The sequence below is a fragment of the Polypterus senegalus genome, chromosome 14, assembly GCF_016835505.1.
Source record: "Polypterus senegalus isolate Bchr_013 chromosome 14, ASM1683550v1, whole genome shotgun sequence".
NCBI lineage: Eukaryota > Metazoa > Chordata > Cladistia > Polypteriformes > Polypteridae > Polypterus > Polypterus senegalus.
In genome coordinates this window covers 135,525,044-135,544,896 of record NC_053167.1, presented here as the reverse complement: position 1 = coordinate 135,544,896, position 19,853 = coordinate 135,525,044, and the positions used below count along the sequence as shown (strand labels likewise).

General features: G+C 42.2%; 1 protein-coding gene across 1 annotated transcript in view; it reads right to left on the bottom strand.

The window, feature by feature from the left end:
• The window catches only part of LOC120514350 (protein shisa-like-2A), a 48,639-nt gene that overhangs the window by 1,617 nt on the left and 27,169 nt on the right, over positions 1 to 19,853 (bottom strand). The window contains exon 2 of the mRNA XM_039734668.1: positions 7,892 to 8,031. Within this exon, the coding sequence (XP_039590602.1) occupies positions 7,892 to 8,031 (140 nt within the window). The remainder of the gene's footprint in view (positions 1 to 7,891; positions 8,032 to 19,853) is intronic.

Below are 19,853 nucleotides of genomic sequence, written 5' to 3'. Positions count from 1 at the left end.
GTCGGGTCGCGGGGGCAGCAGCTTAAGCTATGATGATATATATATATAGATATATTGTGCGAGTTCTGAACTCTTATGAGACCCAACCCAACGGGGCGACACACCAAAATGCGATTGACGTGTCTGTCGAGGGCTGCTTGTCCGTTGCCGAGGCAATTGCAGGTTCCCAGTGCCTCGCAGGTTCACAACGTCACAAAGGCAACTGCAAGCCCACCACCTCCACGTGCAATGTTTCTGTTGCCTGATGAGTGATACAGGGAACATTATAACTTGACCCCGGTCTGCCCGTTTGCTGTGCCTGTGTGTAGTAGAGTGGTAGCACCCGCTGCAATAAATAACCTTGCTGTTCCTGTATCAAGCTGAATAAAGCTGGTTTTCCTGATGTCTTTAGACTCAGCCTCATCTTTTGGGTGTAAGCCACTGACTCACACGTCACAATAAATACACACACACACATATATATATATATATATATATATGTTTTTACACACATGTGCTTGTGAGCCAGCCACAGGAACCAAAAGAAAGGAATTCCAATGCCCGGCCGGGGGGTGGTGGGGTGCATTCAACCCTCTTATTTTGTCCCCGCCGATCAGACATGGGAAATTCCACCTGAATATGAAGATGTCACTTCTGCCTCAGCTCTGAAGACATCACTTCCTGTCCCGGCTCCGAGGACCACATCACTTCCTGTCCCAGCTCTGAGGACCACTTCACTTCCTGTCCCAGCCCCGAGGACCACATCACTTCCTGTCCCGGCCCCGAGGACATCACTTCCTGTACTGGCCCAGAGGACCACATCACTTCCTGTCCTGGCCCTGAGGACAACATCACTTCCTGTGCTGGCCCAGAGGACCACACCACTTCCTGTCCCGGCCCAGAGGACCACACCACTTCCTGTCCTGGCCCCAAGGACAACATCACTTCCTGTGCTGGCCCAGAGGACCACACCACTTCCTGTCCCGGCTCCGAGGACCACATCACTTCCTGTCCCGGCTCCGAGGACCACATCACTTCCTGTGCTGGCCCAGAGGACCACATCACTTCCTGTCCCGGCCCCAAGGACAACATCACTTCCTGTGCTGGCCCAGAAGACCACACCACTTCCTGTCCCGGCCCCAAGGACAACATCACTTCCTGTGCTGGCCCAGAGGACCACACCACTTCCTGTCCCGGCTCCGAGGACCACATCACTTCCTGTCCCGGCCCCGATGACCACATCACTTCCGCCAACTGCAAATATTTAATCAAAGTTAGCCGAACACATGCAAGTCTTAAGGAAGTAAAACTGATCGGATACGGCGACACCACACCGGTATCATACCTTTGTTAGTTGTATCAGGGGTTATTCTCATCTATCTTCTATTATGCAGGGGGCGCAGAATTATTCCAGGTAGAAAAGGGTGGGCGCGAAATACGAAAATTTGAGAACCGCTGACCTACACGCTGGTTCCACAGTCACCATTTGTGTCACACAGTTGGAAATGGAGCAGTAATTTACATGGATACTTGCATTTAATTCATTTCTTTTTTGACCAGGAGGATATTTGCATATATGGTCATACATGTTTGTTGCTGGATATAACTCAATAAAGTGTATTTAAATGAAAAAGTCTTTATAATTATTGTATAATATTCAAGAACACTGTAATAGCCTAACATAAGGCATGCAAAATTGAAAAAAGTAAACTCGTGGGTCATTTACAGTATTCTCACTCCTTACAAAATACAAACTGAATGGAACATGAACTCGCTCAAAATTGAAATGGTGAACTATGAAAGTGAATTTATTCATTTTAATCTGTGTGAAGTGAACTTCGAGGGAGTTCTTGTGAGGTGTGAACTTGCACAGCATTAGTCCTGAACGTTCTGTAGCTTTTGTGTAGATTTTGCAGGGAGGCCGATGTAAAGGGAATTACAGTAATCAATAAAAGACATTATGAAACAATGAAGCAGAGTCTGAGCATTAAATGACAGAAATGGATGGAGGCGGGCAATGTGGCGGAGACGATAGAATGAAATTTTGGATGAAGACATAATGTGTAACTCAAAGTTAAGTGACGAATCAAACAAAACGGCAAGATTTCTGACAATGGGAGCAGGTTTGACATCAACAGAAACAGAGAAGTTGGATGCCTTAGAAAGTACAGTACCAGTAACACTTCAGTTTTATTGGCATTAAGTTTGAGAAAGTTATTTTCCACCCATAGCTTAATTAAGATCAGTGATACAGTCAGTGAGTGTGCTGGGAGGCGAGTCTGTACTAAGATATTATCGTATATATACTCATATATAAGTCAGGCCTTGAAACCCAAATAATCGATTATAAAATCAGACCCCCAACTTATATGCCCGTTCAAAAATGCGACACTTAGATTTTTTTTTTTCATCTTCTTGACTCAGACACATTGAATTTTGTTGCAGCAGCGCAGTTACCAATTTCTTTCGCTACTTCAATGATGTTTCATTTAAAACCAGCTCCATATTTTCTTCTGATCGAACGCTCCATCATAGATAATTGATGCTCTTACGATAAAGATGTATGAGGGTGTGAGATACAAAAAACACAAATCAGAGCAAATGTTGCTTCGGAATAGTTTGGGTATTACTGTGTGGTCACATAGGCACAATAGGGAGAGAGGTTAGGAGCACACGCTGGTACCCACATAGAAAAAAAGGCTGTGTGCTCCATGGTTACTCTCTCAGGTGGGCGGACGTTAGCATATCGTAATCCCTTGGACCAATAGCGTGAGTTTTCCGCATTTTACTTATACGAGCGAAATTACGAAATACCAGAAATAATATGGAAAAATCAAGTCCCGACTAATCCGCGAGTATATACGGTAACTGTGTATCTTCTGCATAACAGTGGAAGTTAAGGCCATGTCTGCGAATGATCTGAATCAAAGGAAGGATATACAGTAGAAAGAGTAACCGAACCCTGAGGGACACCAGGCGACACGGTGAGGTGAAGGATTTCTATCAGCGGAGTGTGACAAACTCTTGCCTTATTAGAGAGATATGATGTGAGCCACTGAAAGGCTAAGCCAGAGGTGCCCACAGCAGAGAGACATGACAGGAGGATTTCATGATTAACAGTGTCAAATGCTGCACTTAAGTCAAGAAGGAGGAGAATATTAAGTGAACTGCAATCTGTAGACCGGAGAAGATCATTAACTACACGGAGAAGAGCTGTCTGAGTGCTGTGCTGTGTACGAAAGCCAGACTGAAAAGGCTCATCGAGTGTATTCTCTAGAAGAAAAGCATGGAGTTCTGTAGCAAACACGTGTTCCTTCACCTTAGCCAAAAAAGGGAGATTAGAGATAGGCCTGTAACTGGAAAGAGAGAAGAAGGATCCAGGTAAGGTTTTGTAAGGATTGGGGTACCTGCAGCAGTTTTGAGGGCAGTAGGGACGGAACCTGAAGCGATTTATCAAGTAGGTAACAAGAATACTAATTACGGATGTGCACGCAGGGGGCAGGATCAAGCAGACAGGAGGAGGAATTAGACTTATTAATAAGTTCAGAGATGGCAAGAGAATCAACATGATGATGATGGAGATGGCAGATCGGAATTAAAAGAAACTGTGATAGATTTGATTAATTTTGGTATCAAAGAAATGTAAGAAAACTTGACACTGTTCAGCTGTAATGGGGCATGCTAGAGGAGGGCGCTGGAGGAGTTCATTCCCAGTCCTAAAAAGAGTTCTAGGCCAAGACTTAGCGCCATTTACAGTGGTGTGAAAAACTATTTGCCCCCTTCCTGATTTCTTATTCTTTTGCATGTTTGTCACACAAAATGTTTCTGATCATCAAACACATTTAACCATTAGTCAAATATAACACAAGTAAACACAAAATGCAGTTTTTAAATGATGGTTTTATTATTTAGGGAGAAAAAATCCAAACCTACATGGCCCTGTGTGAAAAAGTAATTGCCCCCTGAACCTAATAACTGGTTGGGCCCCCCTTAGCAGCAATAACTGCAATCAAGCGTTTGTGATAACTTGCAATGAGTCTTTTACAGGCTCTGGAGGAATTTTGGCCCACTCATCTTTGCAGAATTGTTGTAATTCAGCTTTATTTGAGGGTTTTCTAGCATGAAGCACCTTTTTAAGGTCATGCCATAGCATCTCAATTGGATTCAGGTCAGGACTTTGACTAGGCCACTCCAAAGTCTTCATTTTGTTTTTCTTCAGCCATTCAGAGGTGGATTTGCTGGTGTGTTTTGGGTCATTGTCCTGTTGCAGCACCCAAGATCGCTTCAGCTTGAGTTGAGGAACAGATGGCTGGACATTCTCCTTCAGGATTTTTTAGTAGACAGTAGAATTCATGGTTCCATCTATCACAGCAAGCCTTCCAGGTCCTAAAGCAGCAAAACAACCCCAGACCATCACACTACCACCACCATATTTTACTGTTGGTATGATGTTCTTTTTCTGAAATGCTGTGTTCCTTTTACGCCAGATGTAACGGGACATTTGCCTTCCAAAAAGTCAACTTTTGTCTCATCAGTCCACAAGGTATTTTCCCAAAAGTCTTGGCAATCATTGAGATGTTTCTTAGCAAAACTGAGATGAGCCCTAATGTTCTTTTTGCTTAACAGTGGTTTGCGTCTTGGAAATCTGCCATGCAGGCCATTTTTGCCCAGTCTCTTTCTTATGGTGGAGTCGTGAACACTGACCTTAATTGAGGCAAGTGAGGCCTGCAGTTCTTCAGACGTTGCCCTGGGGTCTTTTGTGACCTCTCGGATGAGTCGTCTCTGCGCTCTTGGGGTAATTTTGGTCGGCCGGCCACTCCTGGGAAGGTTCACCACTGTTCCATGTTTTTGCCATTTGTGGATAATGGCTCTCACTGTGGTTCGCTGGAGTCCCAAAGCTTTAGAAATGGCTTTATAACCTTTACCAGACTGATAGATCTCAATGACTTCTGTTCTCATTTGTTCCTGAATTTCTTTGGATCTTGGCATGATGTCTAGCTTTTGAGGTGCTTTTGGTCTACTTCTCTGTGCCAGGCAGCTCCTATTGAAGTGATTTCTTGATTGAAACAGGTGGGGCAGTAATCAGGCCTGGGAGTGGCTACGGAAATTGAACTCAGGTGTGATACACCACAGTTAGGTGATTTTTGAACAAGGGGGCAATTACTTTTTCACACAGGGCCATGTAGGTTTGGATTTTTTTTCTCCCTAAATAGTAAAACCATCATTTAAAAACTGCATTTTGTGTTTACTTGTGTTATATTTGACTAATGGTTAAATGTGTTTGATGATCAGAAACATTTTGTGTGACAAACATGCAAAAGAATAAGAAATCAGGAAGGGGGCAAATAGTTTTTCACACCACTGTATGACCATTGATTGATAGTTGGAGCGAGCAGCCCTACATTTTAGAACAAGGGGGCTTTGCCCCCCTGCTCGCTTCGCTTGCCAACCCCCGAGCGAGCACTACATGCAAGCCACTTCGCGGATCTGCCGCTCGCGTATGGGGAAGCAGATGTACAAAAGATTGTTACTTTCATGACTATTGTTACATATGCATAATAGAACTAACAATTTTACATTACAGCGAGTAATTAAACACAGTAAAAAAGAGTAAAACATAATAACTTGAAAGAAAATTATCTTTCACATTGCATTAGAGGTATTTATTGCGTTATACGTTTTCATTCTGCTTGGCTTTGAAATTAACACACAAATACTTTTTAAACTTACACCTTTACTGTAAAACTTCAGTAAAAACAATATTTGGAATTAACTTTTCGTCAATATCACTTTGAATTTTGATTCCGTGTTTGGACTGCATTGTGACAACGCAACGTCTAACTGCCCGTGAGTGAATATCGCTTCTTTCTCTCTAATAAATAAACCGACTTTTTCGAATGTTTGTCTCTGTGATTTGTTAATTGTCATAGCAAAAGCTATTCTAACGGAAACGTTTTAATACGAATGGCATATCAAGATCTCCTTTGGTGTCTCATGTTAGATGTATTACATTACCTTTCTTGTCGCCTGTTAAAATTTTACATGTCAGAATTGTTCGACCAATTTTGAACACAACTTGTCCAATTGCATAGCCCATCACTCAGACATAAATTACGCAATAACATTACGATACGTCCTTCTCTCTACAGTAATTCATGCACTGGAAGACCAGGCGGTGTGAATGGTTGTAAATATTCTTTGTGATATTGTAAGTTGATGTTTTCATCTTCTCCACCATCACCACCAACTGTTTCAGCAGAGTCTATTGCTACGTATTTAACCAATTTGCCGTGTAACCGATCAACGATTTTCGCATTAATTTGTTTGACTTCATCGTTTCTCGGTGCTAGGATTGCCCGTGTACTCATTTCTTCTGTTGATAACCCTTCAGGATGAAATTCTTCAATAAGATTTGGACAGAATAAGTCTTCTTTTATTGGGAACTTAAAGTGAAGAAAATGTAAAAATGTATAAGAGCTGAGAGCACAGGAACTGTGTCTGACAAAAGCATTCACATGAATGAGAGGTGAGAGGACCGCGGGTGTGGGCCGTGAACTGGAAATGGTGGAGAGGAGGGCGGGACTTGAAAAAAATCTCTTGGCAATAGCCTCGTCTCATCTCAAGATTTTCGTTTTTAATAGAGATGTGTGCTCAGTGTAAAACTGTGAGTGAACTATGAGTCCCGTTTTCTTATAAAGCCGCTCAAGATGCCGTCAAGTGGCTTCCATAATAATTGTCACAGATGTGCATTCGGGAGACAACTTCGGGTCTCGTCGAATGGCAATTCCACCCCAAATTGAGGGTCGGTGTGGTCACCTAATGATTGAAGAAACAATGAGGTCACTTCTGGGTTCCAGTTACCTGAGCCCTGCCCCTTTACCTGGTGGCTTGACCGCCATTTTGGAGTAGTCTGGTGTTTGGACTTGTGTCTGAAAAGACATTCTCTCATCTGAATTTTGTCAACCTGTTTTTGTTATTTTGCCAACAATTACCCGGAAATCACCCAAATCCTTATGGTCTTATTTGTGTTTCATTGACAAAAGAAAGGACAAATGCCACAAAAAAGGTTTGGGGTAGGCACCCCATATAATGTGAGTTGGGTTCCGGAAAAGTAGGGAAATCGTCTTCCACACTGAGTTCAAAACAGAACTGATTTACATGATACAAAATGACAGAGGAAGTGAGGTCATCGGGAGTGGAACCAGAAGCGAGGTCATTGGGGACAGAACTGGAAGTGACATCATTGGGCTTGGGACTGGAAGTGACATCATCAGGGCCAGACAGAATTTCCTGTAACTGGTTTGCAGAAGAAGGAGAGAGAGGATTAGTGCACTCTGCCACCCCCTGGTCTGGCGTGGAATTTCCCTCATTCGAGCCCTTTAACTGCCTCGCATGCCCACGTATGTGACACTATACTTGCATATATCCATCTTCTTCTATCCTTATGTTAGAAATAAAATGAATAATTTTGTTTATTTCAACAAGTGTTTTGGGTTATTTGTACAAGTAAGTCAATCGCCATGATGAACCACAACAAAGAAAGTGAAAGTGTTAATGTAGACCTTCACCGATTTTGTTCATAAATTATTCAGATCTCTTCATATTTCAGATGCCCCAGCTGGAATGTGAAACAGAGATCCCTCATTCAACCTACAGTGATCTGGCATCCCCCTTTATGCCCACTTGGCTAATTGTGTTAGATTATTTCCAACATTGCTGGAGGCAAAATTAGAAGTTTAGCAGTACAGGCCTTCCCAAAATGTCAAAGTGTCATACAATGACAGCCTTGGCTTCCGATCATCATGGAGACCTTAATAAGCAGAAGGCGGGTGGGCCCACTTCTGAAAACTGGCAACAGAGCAGAAATGAAAAGGGGGAGTGGTGGTAATTGACCCTTAACCTGGTCCCTTACCTGGAGTGTGCAGTGGCAGCCCATTGTCCAGCCTGCTGTGGGGCTTTGTGGAGATGAAAAGGTAGCAAAGAACGCAGACTGTGATGATGAAGGCCAGCAAGACCACTGCGGCGATGGAGAGACCCACTAGTGCCCCCACACTGGAAGAAAAGCAAAGAGAGCGGAGATTACAATGGATGCCAGCTGTCCACTACTTTGTGTAAATGATGGCTGCACCCTGGTAGTAAATAAGACAGAAGCAATCAAAAACAGATCAGTGGGTTAGAAGTGATTGGTATAGAATAAAATGATTTAATATTGGCAGCAGGTTAAATATTTACTACGTCAATTGTGAAGTAAAAATAGATTTAGATAGATAGATAGATAGATAGATAGATAGATAGATAGATAGATAGATAGATAGATAGATAGATAGATAGATAGATAGATAGATAGATAGATAGATAGATTAGAGTCATGGCCGAAATTATCGGCACCCCTGGAATTTTCCAAGAAAATGCACCATTTCTCCCAGAAAATTGTTGCAATTCCAAATGTTTTGGTATACACATGTTTATTTCCTTTATGTGCAGTGGAACAACACAAAAAAACAGAGAAAAAAAAGCCAAATCTGACATCATTTCACACAAAACTCAAAAACCGGGCTGGACAAAATTATTGGCACCCTCAACTTAGTATTTGGTTGCACGCCCTTTGGAAAAAATAACTGAAATCCAGCACTTCCTTTACCCATCACCAAGCTTGTTTACACCTCTCAACTGGAATTTCCGACCACTCTTCTTTTGCAAACTGCTCAAGGTCTCTCAGATTTGAAGGGCGCCTTCTCCCAACAGCAATTCTGAGATCTCACCATACGCGTTCAATCAGATTTAGATCGGGACTCACTGCTGGCCACTTCAGAACTCTCAGGCGCTTTGTCTTCAACCATTTCTGGGTGCTTTTAGAGGTATGTTTGGTGTCATTGTACTGCTGGAACACCATGACCTCTGACGCAGACCCAGCTTTCTGACACTGGGCACTACATTGCGCCCCGATATCTTTTGGTAGTCTTCAGATTTCATGATGCCTTGCACACAGTCAAGGCATCCAGTGCCAGAGACAGCAAAACATCCTCAAAACATCTTAGACCCTCCACCATTTTTGACTGGAGGTACTGTGTGTTCTTTTCTTTGTAGGCCTCATTCAGTTTTCTGTAAACAGTAGAATGATGAGCTTTACCAAAAAGCTCTACCTTGGGCTCATCTGTCCACAAGACATTCGCCCAGAAGGCTACTGGCTTCCTCAAGTACATTTTGGCAAACTCCAGTCTGGCTTTTTTATGTTTCTGTGTCAGCAGTGGGGTCCTCCTGGCTCTCCTGCCATAGCGTTTCATTTCATTCAGATGTCGACGGATAGTTCGAGCTGACACTGTTGCACCCCGAGTCTGCAGAACAGCTTGAATATGTTTTGAAGTTGATTGTTGCTGTTTATCCACCATTCGGACTATCCTTCGTTGCAGTCTTTTATCAATTTTTCTCTTGCGTCCACGTCTAGGGAGATTAGCTACAGTGCCACGTGTTGTGAACTTCTTGATTATGTTGCGCACAGTGGACAAAGGAACATGAAGATCTCTGGAGATGGACTTGTAGCCTTGAGATTGTTGATATTTTCCACAATTTTTGTTCTCAAGTCCTCAGACAGTTCTCTGCTCTTCTTTCTGTTCTCCATGCTTAGTGTGGCACATTTAGACACACAACAGAAAGGCTGAGTCAACTTTTCTCCATTTTAACTGGCTTCAGGTGAGATTGCTATATTGCCAGCACAGGTGAGTTCAAATGAGCATCATATGCTTGAAGTAAAACGATTTACCCACAATTTTGAAAAGGTGCCAATAATTTTGCCCAGCCCATTTTTGGAGTTCTGTGTGAAATGAAGTTAGATTTGGCTTTTTTTCTCTGTGTTTTTGTGTTGTTCCAATGCACATAAAGCAAATAAACGTGTGGATACCAAAACATTTGGAATTGCAACCATTTTCTGGGAGAAATGGTGCATTTTCTGGGAAAATTCCAGGGGTGCCGATAATTTTGGCCATGACTGATAGATAGATAGATAGATAGATAGATAGATAGATAGATAGATAGATAGATAGATAGATAGATAGATAGATAGATACTTTATTATCCCAAGGGGAAATTCACTTACTCCAGCCGCAGCATACTGATAAAGAACAATATTAAATTAAAGAGTGATAAAAAAGCAGTGCAAGTTAAGATACAGTATGTAAGGTGGAGAGTGCGAGGCAGGTATAACTGCTATTGTGGGCTGCATCAGGAGTGGGCAGGAGGAGGAGTACAGAAAGTTAATCAAAGACTTTGTTAAATGGTGCGACTCAAACCACCTACAACTGAACACCAGCAAAACCAAGGAGCTGGTGGTGGATTTTAGGAAGACCAGGCCCCTCATGGACCCCGTGATCATCAGAGGTGACTGTGCAGAGGGTGCAGACCTTTAAATACCTGGGAGTGCAGCTGGATGACAAATTGGACTGGACTGCCAATACTGATGCTCTATGTAAGAAAAGTCAAAGCAGACTATACTTTCTGAGAAGGTTGGCATCCTTCAACATCTGCAGTAAGATGCTGCAGATGTTCTACCAGACGGTTGTGGCGAGTGCCCTCTTCTACGCGGTGGTGTGCTAGGGTGGCAGCATAAAGATGAAAGATGCCTCACGCCTGGACAAACTTGTTAAGAAGGCAGGCTCCATTGTAGGATTAAAATTGGACAGTTTGACATCTGTGGCAGAGCGACGGGCATTAAGCAAACTCCTGTCAATCATAAATAATCCACTGCATCCACTTAACAGTGTCATCTCCAGACAGAGGAGTAGCTTCAGTGACAGACTTTTGTCACTGTCCTGCTTCACTGACAGACTGAGGAGATCGTTCCTCCCCCACACTATGCGACTTTTCTCAATTCCACCCGGGGGAGTAAATGCTAACATTAATTTTATTTAAATTTTTTTTCATTTTTATTACTATTTAATTTAATATTGTTTCTTTGTATCAGTATACTGCTGTTGGATTATGTGAATTTCCCCTTGGGATTAATAAAGTATCTATCTATCTATCTATCTATCTATCTATCTATCTATCTATCTATCTATCTATCTATCTAAAAGTCTATAATCTTGTATAGTGTTAACATTTTAGGTTTAGTGGTATCAACCAAAATTAATCACAAGCTTCCCTTAGTGATTTAACTTATTAAAATGTTTTCAACAAGCCTCCGTTTTGTATGCCAAAGTATTTTTTTCCAGCTTTCCCACCAAATTTCCACCTGGGGACAAATAAAGTTTTATCTCTCTGTCTTAGGGAATCCATTCCCGGACGTTTCCCATTCCCGCATTCCCAGGAATGAAACTGCTGGAATTCCCGGCTGAATGGGAAACGGTCAAGCTTGTATATATAGCGTGTAAAAATGTAAAAATCGATCAAGAAATAACAGAGTTATAGTTGAAAATAATTACGTAGCACGTTTTTTTGGCTCACGGTGTAGTGTGTTGCTGATTAATTCAGTCAACAACAGACCAGCAGCAGTCATCAGTCTCCCGGCTCCCACTAAGATTGAGCACAGCGGACTGGGAGGAGTCTGCACTCTGCAGCTCACGAATGCCGGGACGGGGCAGAGTTCATTGACGTCTGTGCTGTTGACAGTACAGGCTGGTGTCAAGTTTCCAACTGGAGCAGAGATCGGGTCCAGTCGGTAGTCGGAACATCAGTTGTTTGTGTTGAAAGCCTCGTACGAATGGCCAAGTTTGACGAGTTTGAAAATGATGGAGTTTGGCAGCAGTATCTGATGACTGTGCCGCCTACTTGAGTGGAGGCAGAGCGTGCTTTCTCAGTGGCTGCCGTACTCTGCACGAAGGGGCACTCTCGCCTGGACGACCGCACACTCGACACTCTGTGCTTTCTACGCTCTTATTACTGCAACTAATTAGATACGTGTACTTATATGACAGCGTGAACTGCTTGTAGATAAGGTTAGTCTTTTATTGGTGTCAACATATTGCAGTAGTTTTATTAAAAATACAGTGCATCCGGAAAGTATTCACAGCGCATCACTCTTTCCACATTTTGTTATGTTACAGCCTTATTCCAAAATGGATTAAATTCATTTTTTTCCTCAGAATTCTACACACAACAAAAAAAGTCAAAAAAATGTATTGAAACTTTACTAAAAATAAAAAAACGGAGAAAGACACTGTAAGTGTCGCTCATTCTAAAACTGTTCACATGTGAGATGCCCGTGCACTGTGTCATTCCCGGAAGCCCTGGATTCCTGGGAATGACATGCAGAATTCCTGGGAATGGATAAACCCATCCGGGAATGGATTCCCTAGTCTGTCTGTCTGAGGAGAGAGAGTGTCGACCTCGTCGAGAGGTTTACTGACCTCAGCTGTGACTCTTCCTATGAAGTCAGTAGATGGATTGGGAGAGCATGGGGAGGTCATGAGGTCACAGGAAAGGGGTGTGTGGCACTCCTGATGTCTCTTCAAAAGGACGAAGGTCCAAGTCTTTGGAGTCCTGGTGCTTCCTGTTTGTGAGACATGGACGCCATCCAGTGACCTGAGACGAAGACTGGACTTGTGTCTCTTTGTAGAGTTCTTGAGAGTCCATGACTTTGTGTTGCTCACGGAGTCCTGAATGAGGCACATGACCAGTGAGGGAGCATCAGTTACGGCACTACGGCCATGTGACACGATTCCCTGAGGGTCATCTGGCTCACAGGACCCTCATTGTTGAGGACCCAAGAAGTTGATGCCCACATAACACCTGGCTGAAGGGTGGGAACCTGACCGCATGTCTGCCTGGGGGGTTGCCAACCAGGATCCTGAGCTGTTTCGTCGTGTGGTGGGTGTGGCAACGCACTGCACCTGTGCACTACAGATGAGGACCAGGCCAAGGGGACGCCCGCATAACATCTGGCTGCAGCAGACAGAGGGTCATTTCTGGAGGGTGGGACTGGACCACGTGTCTGCCCGAGGGCATTGCCAATCAAGATTTCATAATTTCAAGTGCACAGTTTCCTTTCAAGTTCACATGCTCAGAGTTTATTCTTAAATTCATACTGTTCAAACCCCCAAAAGCAGCCGTCTGGAACACAGCGATTGCAGCCGCCTGCCGTTCAAGAGCACCGGGTTCGCTTCCCGATCCATCACTTTTTCATTTCGAGTTGTGGATTTTTCATGTGGATTCTTCACTTCACATTCTGCATTTCTAATGTCACTTTCAGGCCGTCCCATTTTCCTCATTCCACTCTCTCAACTTTTAGTGTTCATTTCATGCCTTCGCTTTCTCTTCACTTGGCCGTCTCACTTTCTATTCTTCATTTCAGTCTCGACATTTTTTAATCTTCATTTCAAGCCGTCACTGAACTAGAATGCAGTGAAATTCGCCCTTCTAGTCTTATTGATTACTGTTTGGCTTTCCTCACCTACCCATTAAGAGTAGCGTTTATGTGTCCAGTACGTCATGTTATTAGAATATCAAGCAGTCCTGATACGTGCAAGCAGACACCAATAATAATAATAATGTTTTATTTATGTAGCGCCTTTCATACACTCAAGGACAATTTACAATTCAATAGAAGACAGTAGAAATTAATACATGAAGAATAGTACTCATTGAAGAGATGTGTTTTTAATAGATATTTGAAAATAATAAAAGACTGTTCCATGCAAAGGCCGAGAGGGAGAGAATTCCAAGTTTTAGGGGCTATCCCTCTGAAAGCTCGGCCACCCATAGTTATTAACCGGTATTTAGGTACAGCGAGTAACTTAGGGTCCGATGATCTTAATGCACGGGCAGGAGTGTAAGGAAGCAGCAGCTCAGACAGATAATGAGGGGCTAAACCATGAACGGCCTTAAAAGTGAAAAGGATAATTTTATATTTGACTCTTGAAGAAACTGGTAACCAATGTAACTCATAGAGGACAGGAGTGATGTGAGCAGATTTTTTAGTGTGTGTAAGTAAACGAGCAGCAGAATTCTGAACATATTGTAATCTGTTGATATTTTCAGTCAGGAGGCCATAAAACAAAGCATTGCAATCGTCCAGATGGGTGGTGATGAAAGCGTGAATGAGTGACTTGGGATCTTTCACACTGAGGAAAGAATGCAGATGAGCAATGTGGCGAAGGCCGTCTGTACTATTGAGCTGATGTGCGATTGAAAAGTAAGAAGCTGATCAAAGATGACACCCAAATGATGGACTGATGCTGAGGGTTGAACCAGGATCCCATCAATGTCAATTTTTAGCCCACGAAGGGTAGAGAGGACAGACTTGGTGCCAACTAATAAGACTTCTGTTTTATCAGGATTGAGTTGCAAAAAATTATCCATCATCCAATCATTTATTTCCTGAATGCAATCAGTCAGTGCAACAGGTGAAGATGTTGCAGTTCCATCCACGCTTACATAAAGTTGTGTGTCATCGGCATAGCAGTGGGATGCAAAAGTTTGAGCAACCATGTTAATAGTCATTATTTTCCTGTATAAATCGTTGGTTGTTACGATAAAAAATGTCAGTTAAATATATCATATAGGAGACACACACAGTGATATTTGAGAAGTGAAATGAAGTTTATTGGATTTACAGAAAGTGTGCAATAATTGTTCAAACAAAATCAGGCAGGTGCATAAATTTGGGCACCACAAAAAAGAAATGAAATCAATATTTAGTAGATCCGCCTTTTGCAGAAATTACAGCCTCTAAACGCTTCCTGTAGGTTCCAATGAGAGTCTGGATTGTGGTTGAAGGTATTTTGGACCATTCCTCTTTACAAAACATCTCGAGTTCATTCACGTTTGATGGCTTCCGAGCATGGACAGCTCTCTTTAACTCACACCACAGATTTTCAATTATATTCAGGTCTGGGGACTGAGATGGCCATTCCAGAACGTTGTACTTGTTCCTCTGCATGAATGCCTTAGTGGATTTTGAGCAGTGTTTGGTCGTTGTATTGTTGAAAGATCCAGCCCGCGCAGCTTCAGCTTTGTCACTGATTCCTGGACATTGGTCTCCAGAATCTGCTGATACTGAGTGGAATCCATGCGTCCCTCAACTTTGACAAGATTCCCAGTCCCTGCACTGGCCACACAGCCCCACAGCATGATGGAACCACCACCATATTTGACTGGAGGTAGCAGGTGTTTTCTTGGAATGCTGTGTTCTTTTTCCTCCATGCATAACGCCCTTGTTATGCCCAAATAACTCCATTTTAGTTTCATCAGTCCACAGCACCTTATTCCAAAATGAAGCTGGCTTGTCCAAATGTGCTTGAGCAGACCTCAAGCGGCTCTGTTTGTGCTTCCTCTGCATCACTCTCGCATACAGCATCTCCTTGTGTAAAGTGCGCCGAATGGTTGAACGATGCACAGTGACTCCATCTGCTGCAAGATGATGTTGTAGGTCTTTGGTGCTGGTCTGTGGGTTGACTCTGACTGTTCTCACCAATCGTTGCTTCTGTCTATCTGAAATCTTTCTTGGTCTGCCACTTCGAGCCTTAACTTGAACTGAGCCTGTGGTCTTCCATTTCCTCAATATGTTCCTAACTGTGGAAACAGACAGCTTCAATCATTGGGACAGCTTTCTGTATCCTTCCCCTAAACCATGATGGTGAACAATCTTTGTCTTCAGGTCATTTGAGAGTTGTTTTGTGACCCCCATGTTGCTACTCTTCAGAGAAAATTAAAGGAGGAGGGAAACTTACAATTGACCCCCTTAAATACTCGGATTCACCTGTGTATGTAGGTCAGGGGTCACTGAGCTTACCAAGCCAATTTGAGTTCCAATAATTAGTTCGGGAATCAATAAAATGACAACGGTGCCCAAATTTATGCACCTGCCTGATTTTGTTTGAACAATTATTGCACACTTTCTGTAAATCCAATAAACTTCATTTCACTTCTCAAATATCACTGTGTGTGTCTCCTATATGATATATTTAACTGACATTTTTTATCGTAACAACCAACGATTTATACAGGAAAATAATGACTATTAACAAGGTTGCCCAAACTTTTGCATCCCACTGTAGCAGTGGAAGCTCAGACCATACCGACGGATAATCTCCCCTAATGGGAGCATACAGATGTTAAAGAAGATTGGACCGAGAACTGACCCCTGAGGGATACCCTGTGTGAATGAAGTAGTGGCAGATTTGGATTCCCTAATGAAGACGTAATACTGACGATCACTGAGGTATGATGTGAACCAAGAAAGAGCGGGACCAGAGATACCAATAGCTGAGAGTCGGGACAGTAAAATGTCATGGTTAACTGTATCAAACGCTGCGCTCAAGTCAAGAAGAACTAGAATAGCGTCCATCCCAGAATCTGCGGTTATCAGTAAGTCATTGGCTACCTTAAGCAAAGCAGTTTCAGTGCTATGTAGGGCTCTGAATCCAGATTGAAAAGGCTCAAGCAGGTTTTGTAAATTTAAATAATCATTGAGTTGAGCAGCGACAACCTTTTCTAATATCGTAGTCATAAATGGAAGATTAGAAATTTAATGGTAAAATTTTAGCTGTAAGGGTTAGGGTTAGGGTTAGGCAGGTTTTTTTAAAACAGGGGCTACCGCAGCAGTTTTTAAATCACTTAGAACAACACGGGTGCAGAAACTGCAGTTGATAAAGTGAGAAATGGGGGCAGAAAGTTTGTCAGTGCAAGCCTTAATCAGTAAAAGTAGGTGCAGGATCTCGGTGGCAGGTAGACTGATTTAATTTAGATATTCAGATATTCAGCAATATAAGTTGGTGTAGTGGGGTTACATTTAGATAAATAAACTGTAGATTTAGCAGTATGATCAGTCGACAGAGACGAGGAATGATTAGTAGGGAACCTTTGATAGATGGTCATAATAAGTAATCTAGTGCTTTGGCTTTCGGCTTGAAGATGCAATGCACTTAGCAGACAGTTCTTCACACTCATAAGCTGGCAGTTGAAATGCAGGCCACCCTTCCCATTAACCTCCTTAGCATTACGTTTTTTTTTTTTTGCATGCTTTGGCTTGAAAAAATGACATATTTATGCTTATTTTCATGCAAAACACACAAAACACTATGAGTACAAAGTCAGAAGCGTAGAACTTATAATAATGACACAAATCATAATAATAATGAATAATAATTGTAGCTGCCAAAATAAGGTATGGTCAAGCACGGGTAAAACGCGTGTCTAAAGAAATCTCACAGTCCAAAAGTTAATTTTGAAAATATTTAGTGAAAGTTAAAAGCAAATAATCCACACGAGAATAAAAGAAAAAATATTTACACACGTAGAATAAAAGGCAAAAAAAAAAAGAAAAATGTATCTTGTCTTAAACTTAGCTTTTCTTGAGAAACTTTAGTTATTTCTGTACTTAAACGTTCTTTACTTTCTCTTCTCTATTTAAAGATTCTTAAATTCTTATATACGTAAAGATTCTTGGCTTCTTCTTCTGTATGCACAGCACATGAATTAAGTGTTATTTTCTTACGTATTCACACACTCAAAAGGCCCGTAAGCCGATTGGCACATAGATATGTGCCCAGGCACGGTTTAAAACCATATGCCTTCCATTCCTTACTCAAGGCAAAGCTGACACTAACTGTGAAGATTATTGTTTTAGTCAAAGCTGCTAGAAATAGCAGGAAAATACCAACACAATTCTATTCACGGGGGTTATAGGAACCTCCCATATTTTATGCACTATCATCTAGTAAAATATTCATGAATTTGATAGAACTAGGAAAATGGCTCTTACAAATAATGCCATGTGCCATAAACAGTGTGTTTATATACATAATTTCAATGAATCTTACCTAATATCTAAGAGAATACAAAGGGATTATGCTGTATAACTCTGCGGGGAATATTTATAAACAGTGTGGGAGAGTTTATAAGGGCTTAAAATATATAAAAACAACCATAGAAACATATGGTTTCTACTTCGCAGATTTTCACCTATCGCGGGGGGGTCTGGAATGCAACCCCCGCGATCGAGGAGGGATTACTGTTTACAGTTGTATGAGTGACCTTCAACACGAATGCCTTTAGCTCTGATTTTACAGCCGAAGTAATCTTCGTGTCTAACGCTTACGCGAGACAAATCTATACAGTTGCCCAAGTGACCCTCGGGACTAACACTTTTAGCTCTGTTTTTACAGCCCAAGTAATCCTCAGGTCTGACGCTCCTATAAGATGCCGTCTATACAATTCCATGAGTGACCTTCAACACGAACGCCTTCAGCTCTGATTTTACAGCCCAAGTAATCCACAGGTCTAACGCTCCTATGAGATGGCGTCTATACAGTTGCCCGTGACCCTCGGGACTAACGCTTTTAGCTCTATTTTTACAGCCCGAGTAATCTGCGGGTGTTACGCTCCCGTGAGACGTCTCTATACAGTTTCCTGAGTGACGTTCAGGACTAACGCTGTTGTTTACCACCCTTGTGCTGCTCGGGTCTCACACTAAGGAGGTTAAAGGAGAACAACAGTTAAATTACTTAAATGAGTCACACTGTCAGCCTGAGCTGCCAAGTGGCCTAAACATCTGGTGTGTTATTTTACTTTTTTACACGTGAATAACTAGATCATCCAAGAATAAAGACAAAAAAAAAACCTCACGATCAATGTATTTATTTACATTCACATCCTCTTTGCACAGGCAAATCCTGGGCCAGAAGTTCGATTCTGTGCATCATGATAGATTTCCTATTCACTTTACATCATGACCAATCAGACGTTAACAGGTCATAAACTCCTCCTACTCAACACTGTAGCCCCTCCTACTAGACATTCAGCTCCTAACTGCTACATTACCCTTCTCAACAAGCCAGCAGAGGCAGTGTGATGTTCTGCTATAAAACGTTGTTACTTTACCATGTACCACCTACCCAAAGATTGTTGCTGACCCCGTCTACACTTTTATGGCAATGGCATTCCCTCTTTCAGTAGGATAATGCACCCTGACACTACAAAAATGTTCAGGAATGGTGTGAGGGACATGGCAAAGAGTCCAAGGTGTTGACATGGCTTCCAAATTCTGCAGATCTCAGTCCAATCTCTGGGATGTCCTGGAAGCACAAGTCTGATCCATGAAGGCCCCGCTTCACAACTAATGGGACTTAAAGCATCTGCTGCTAACGTCTTCTGGTCAGATGCTACGGTACACCTTCTTAGGTCTTGAGGCGTCCATGTCTCGAGTGGGACCTACACAGTATTAGACAGGTGGTGTTAATGTTTTGGCTGGTTATTCATTTGATTCACTCTTCTGTTCATTTTAATCTACATTTATTTGCATACATAATAAACATAAGCTCATATACAGTGCTTTCCATAATATTTGGTACAAAGGCCCATTTTTCCTCAGTTTTCCACAGTTTAAAATTACAAATCAAACCTTTCAGATAGGATTCAAGTGCACATTTCAGACTTTCATTTAAGGGGATTGTCAGACATTTTGGTGACAGAAATTACAACACTTTAGGTGTTAGAACACAGCGCCAACCCTTGGTGTGGTGGTAGAATTACAGTCACTTGTCTGTTCCCTGTGCACACGCGTGTGACAATATAAAATTCTAAGGTATGTCCATCTGTCATGTGATTACTCACGACCTACTGGGGCTAAGAGCCTTGATCTTGGTATTAATCAGAAGCTCATGGCTTGATACACTCCTTTGAATCAAAGTTTGAGGAAGTGGCTTTCTCGGCAAGTTGAGCTGAGTTTGTGTGTTTGTTAGAACAAAATGATCGAGAAAGTGTCCTGGTTTAAAGAACAAGATGAGCAGAGACATCTGCCATGCATGAAGCATGTTGGAGAAACCAATTTCAAGATGGAACTGCAGGACCAAAGATCTGCATCATTCCGATCTTTAGAAAAAATTAATCATTCTCTTTCAAGTCACCTTATAATTTTGCTGGTTAAAACGAGGAGAGGTGGT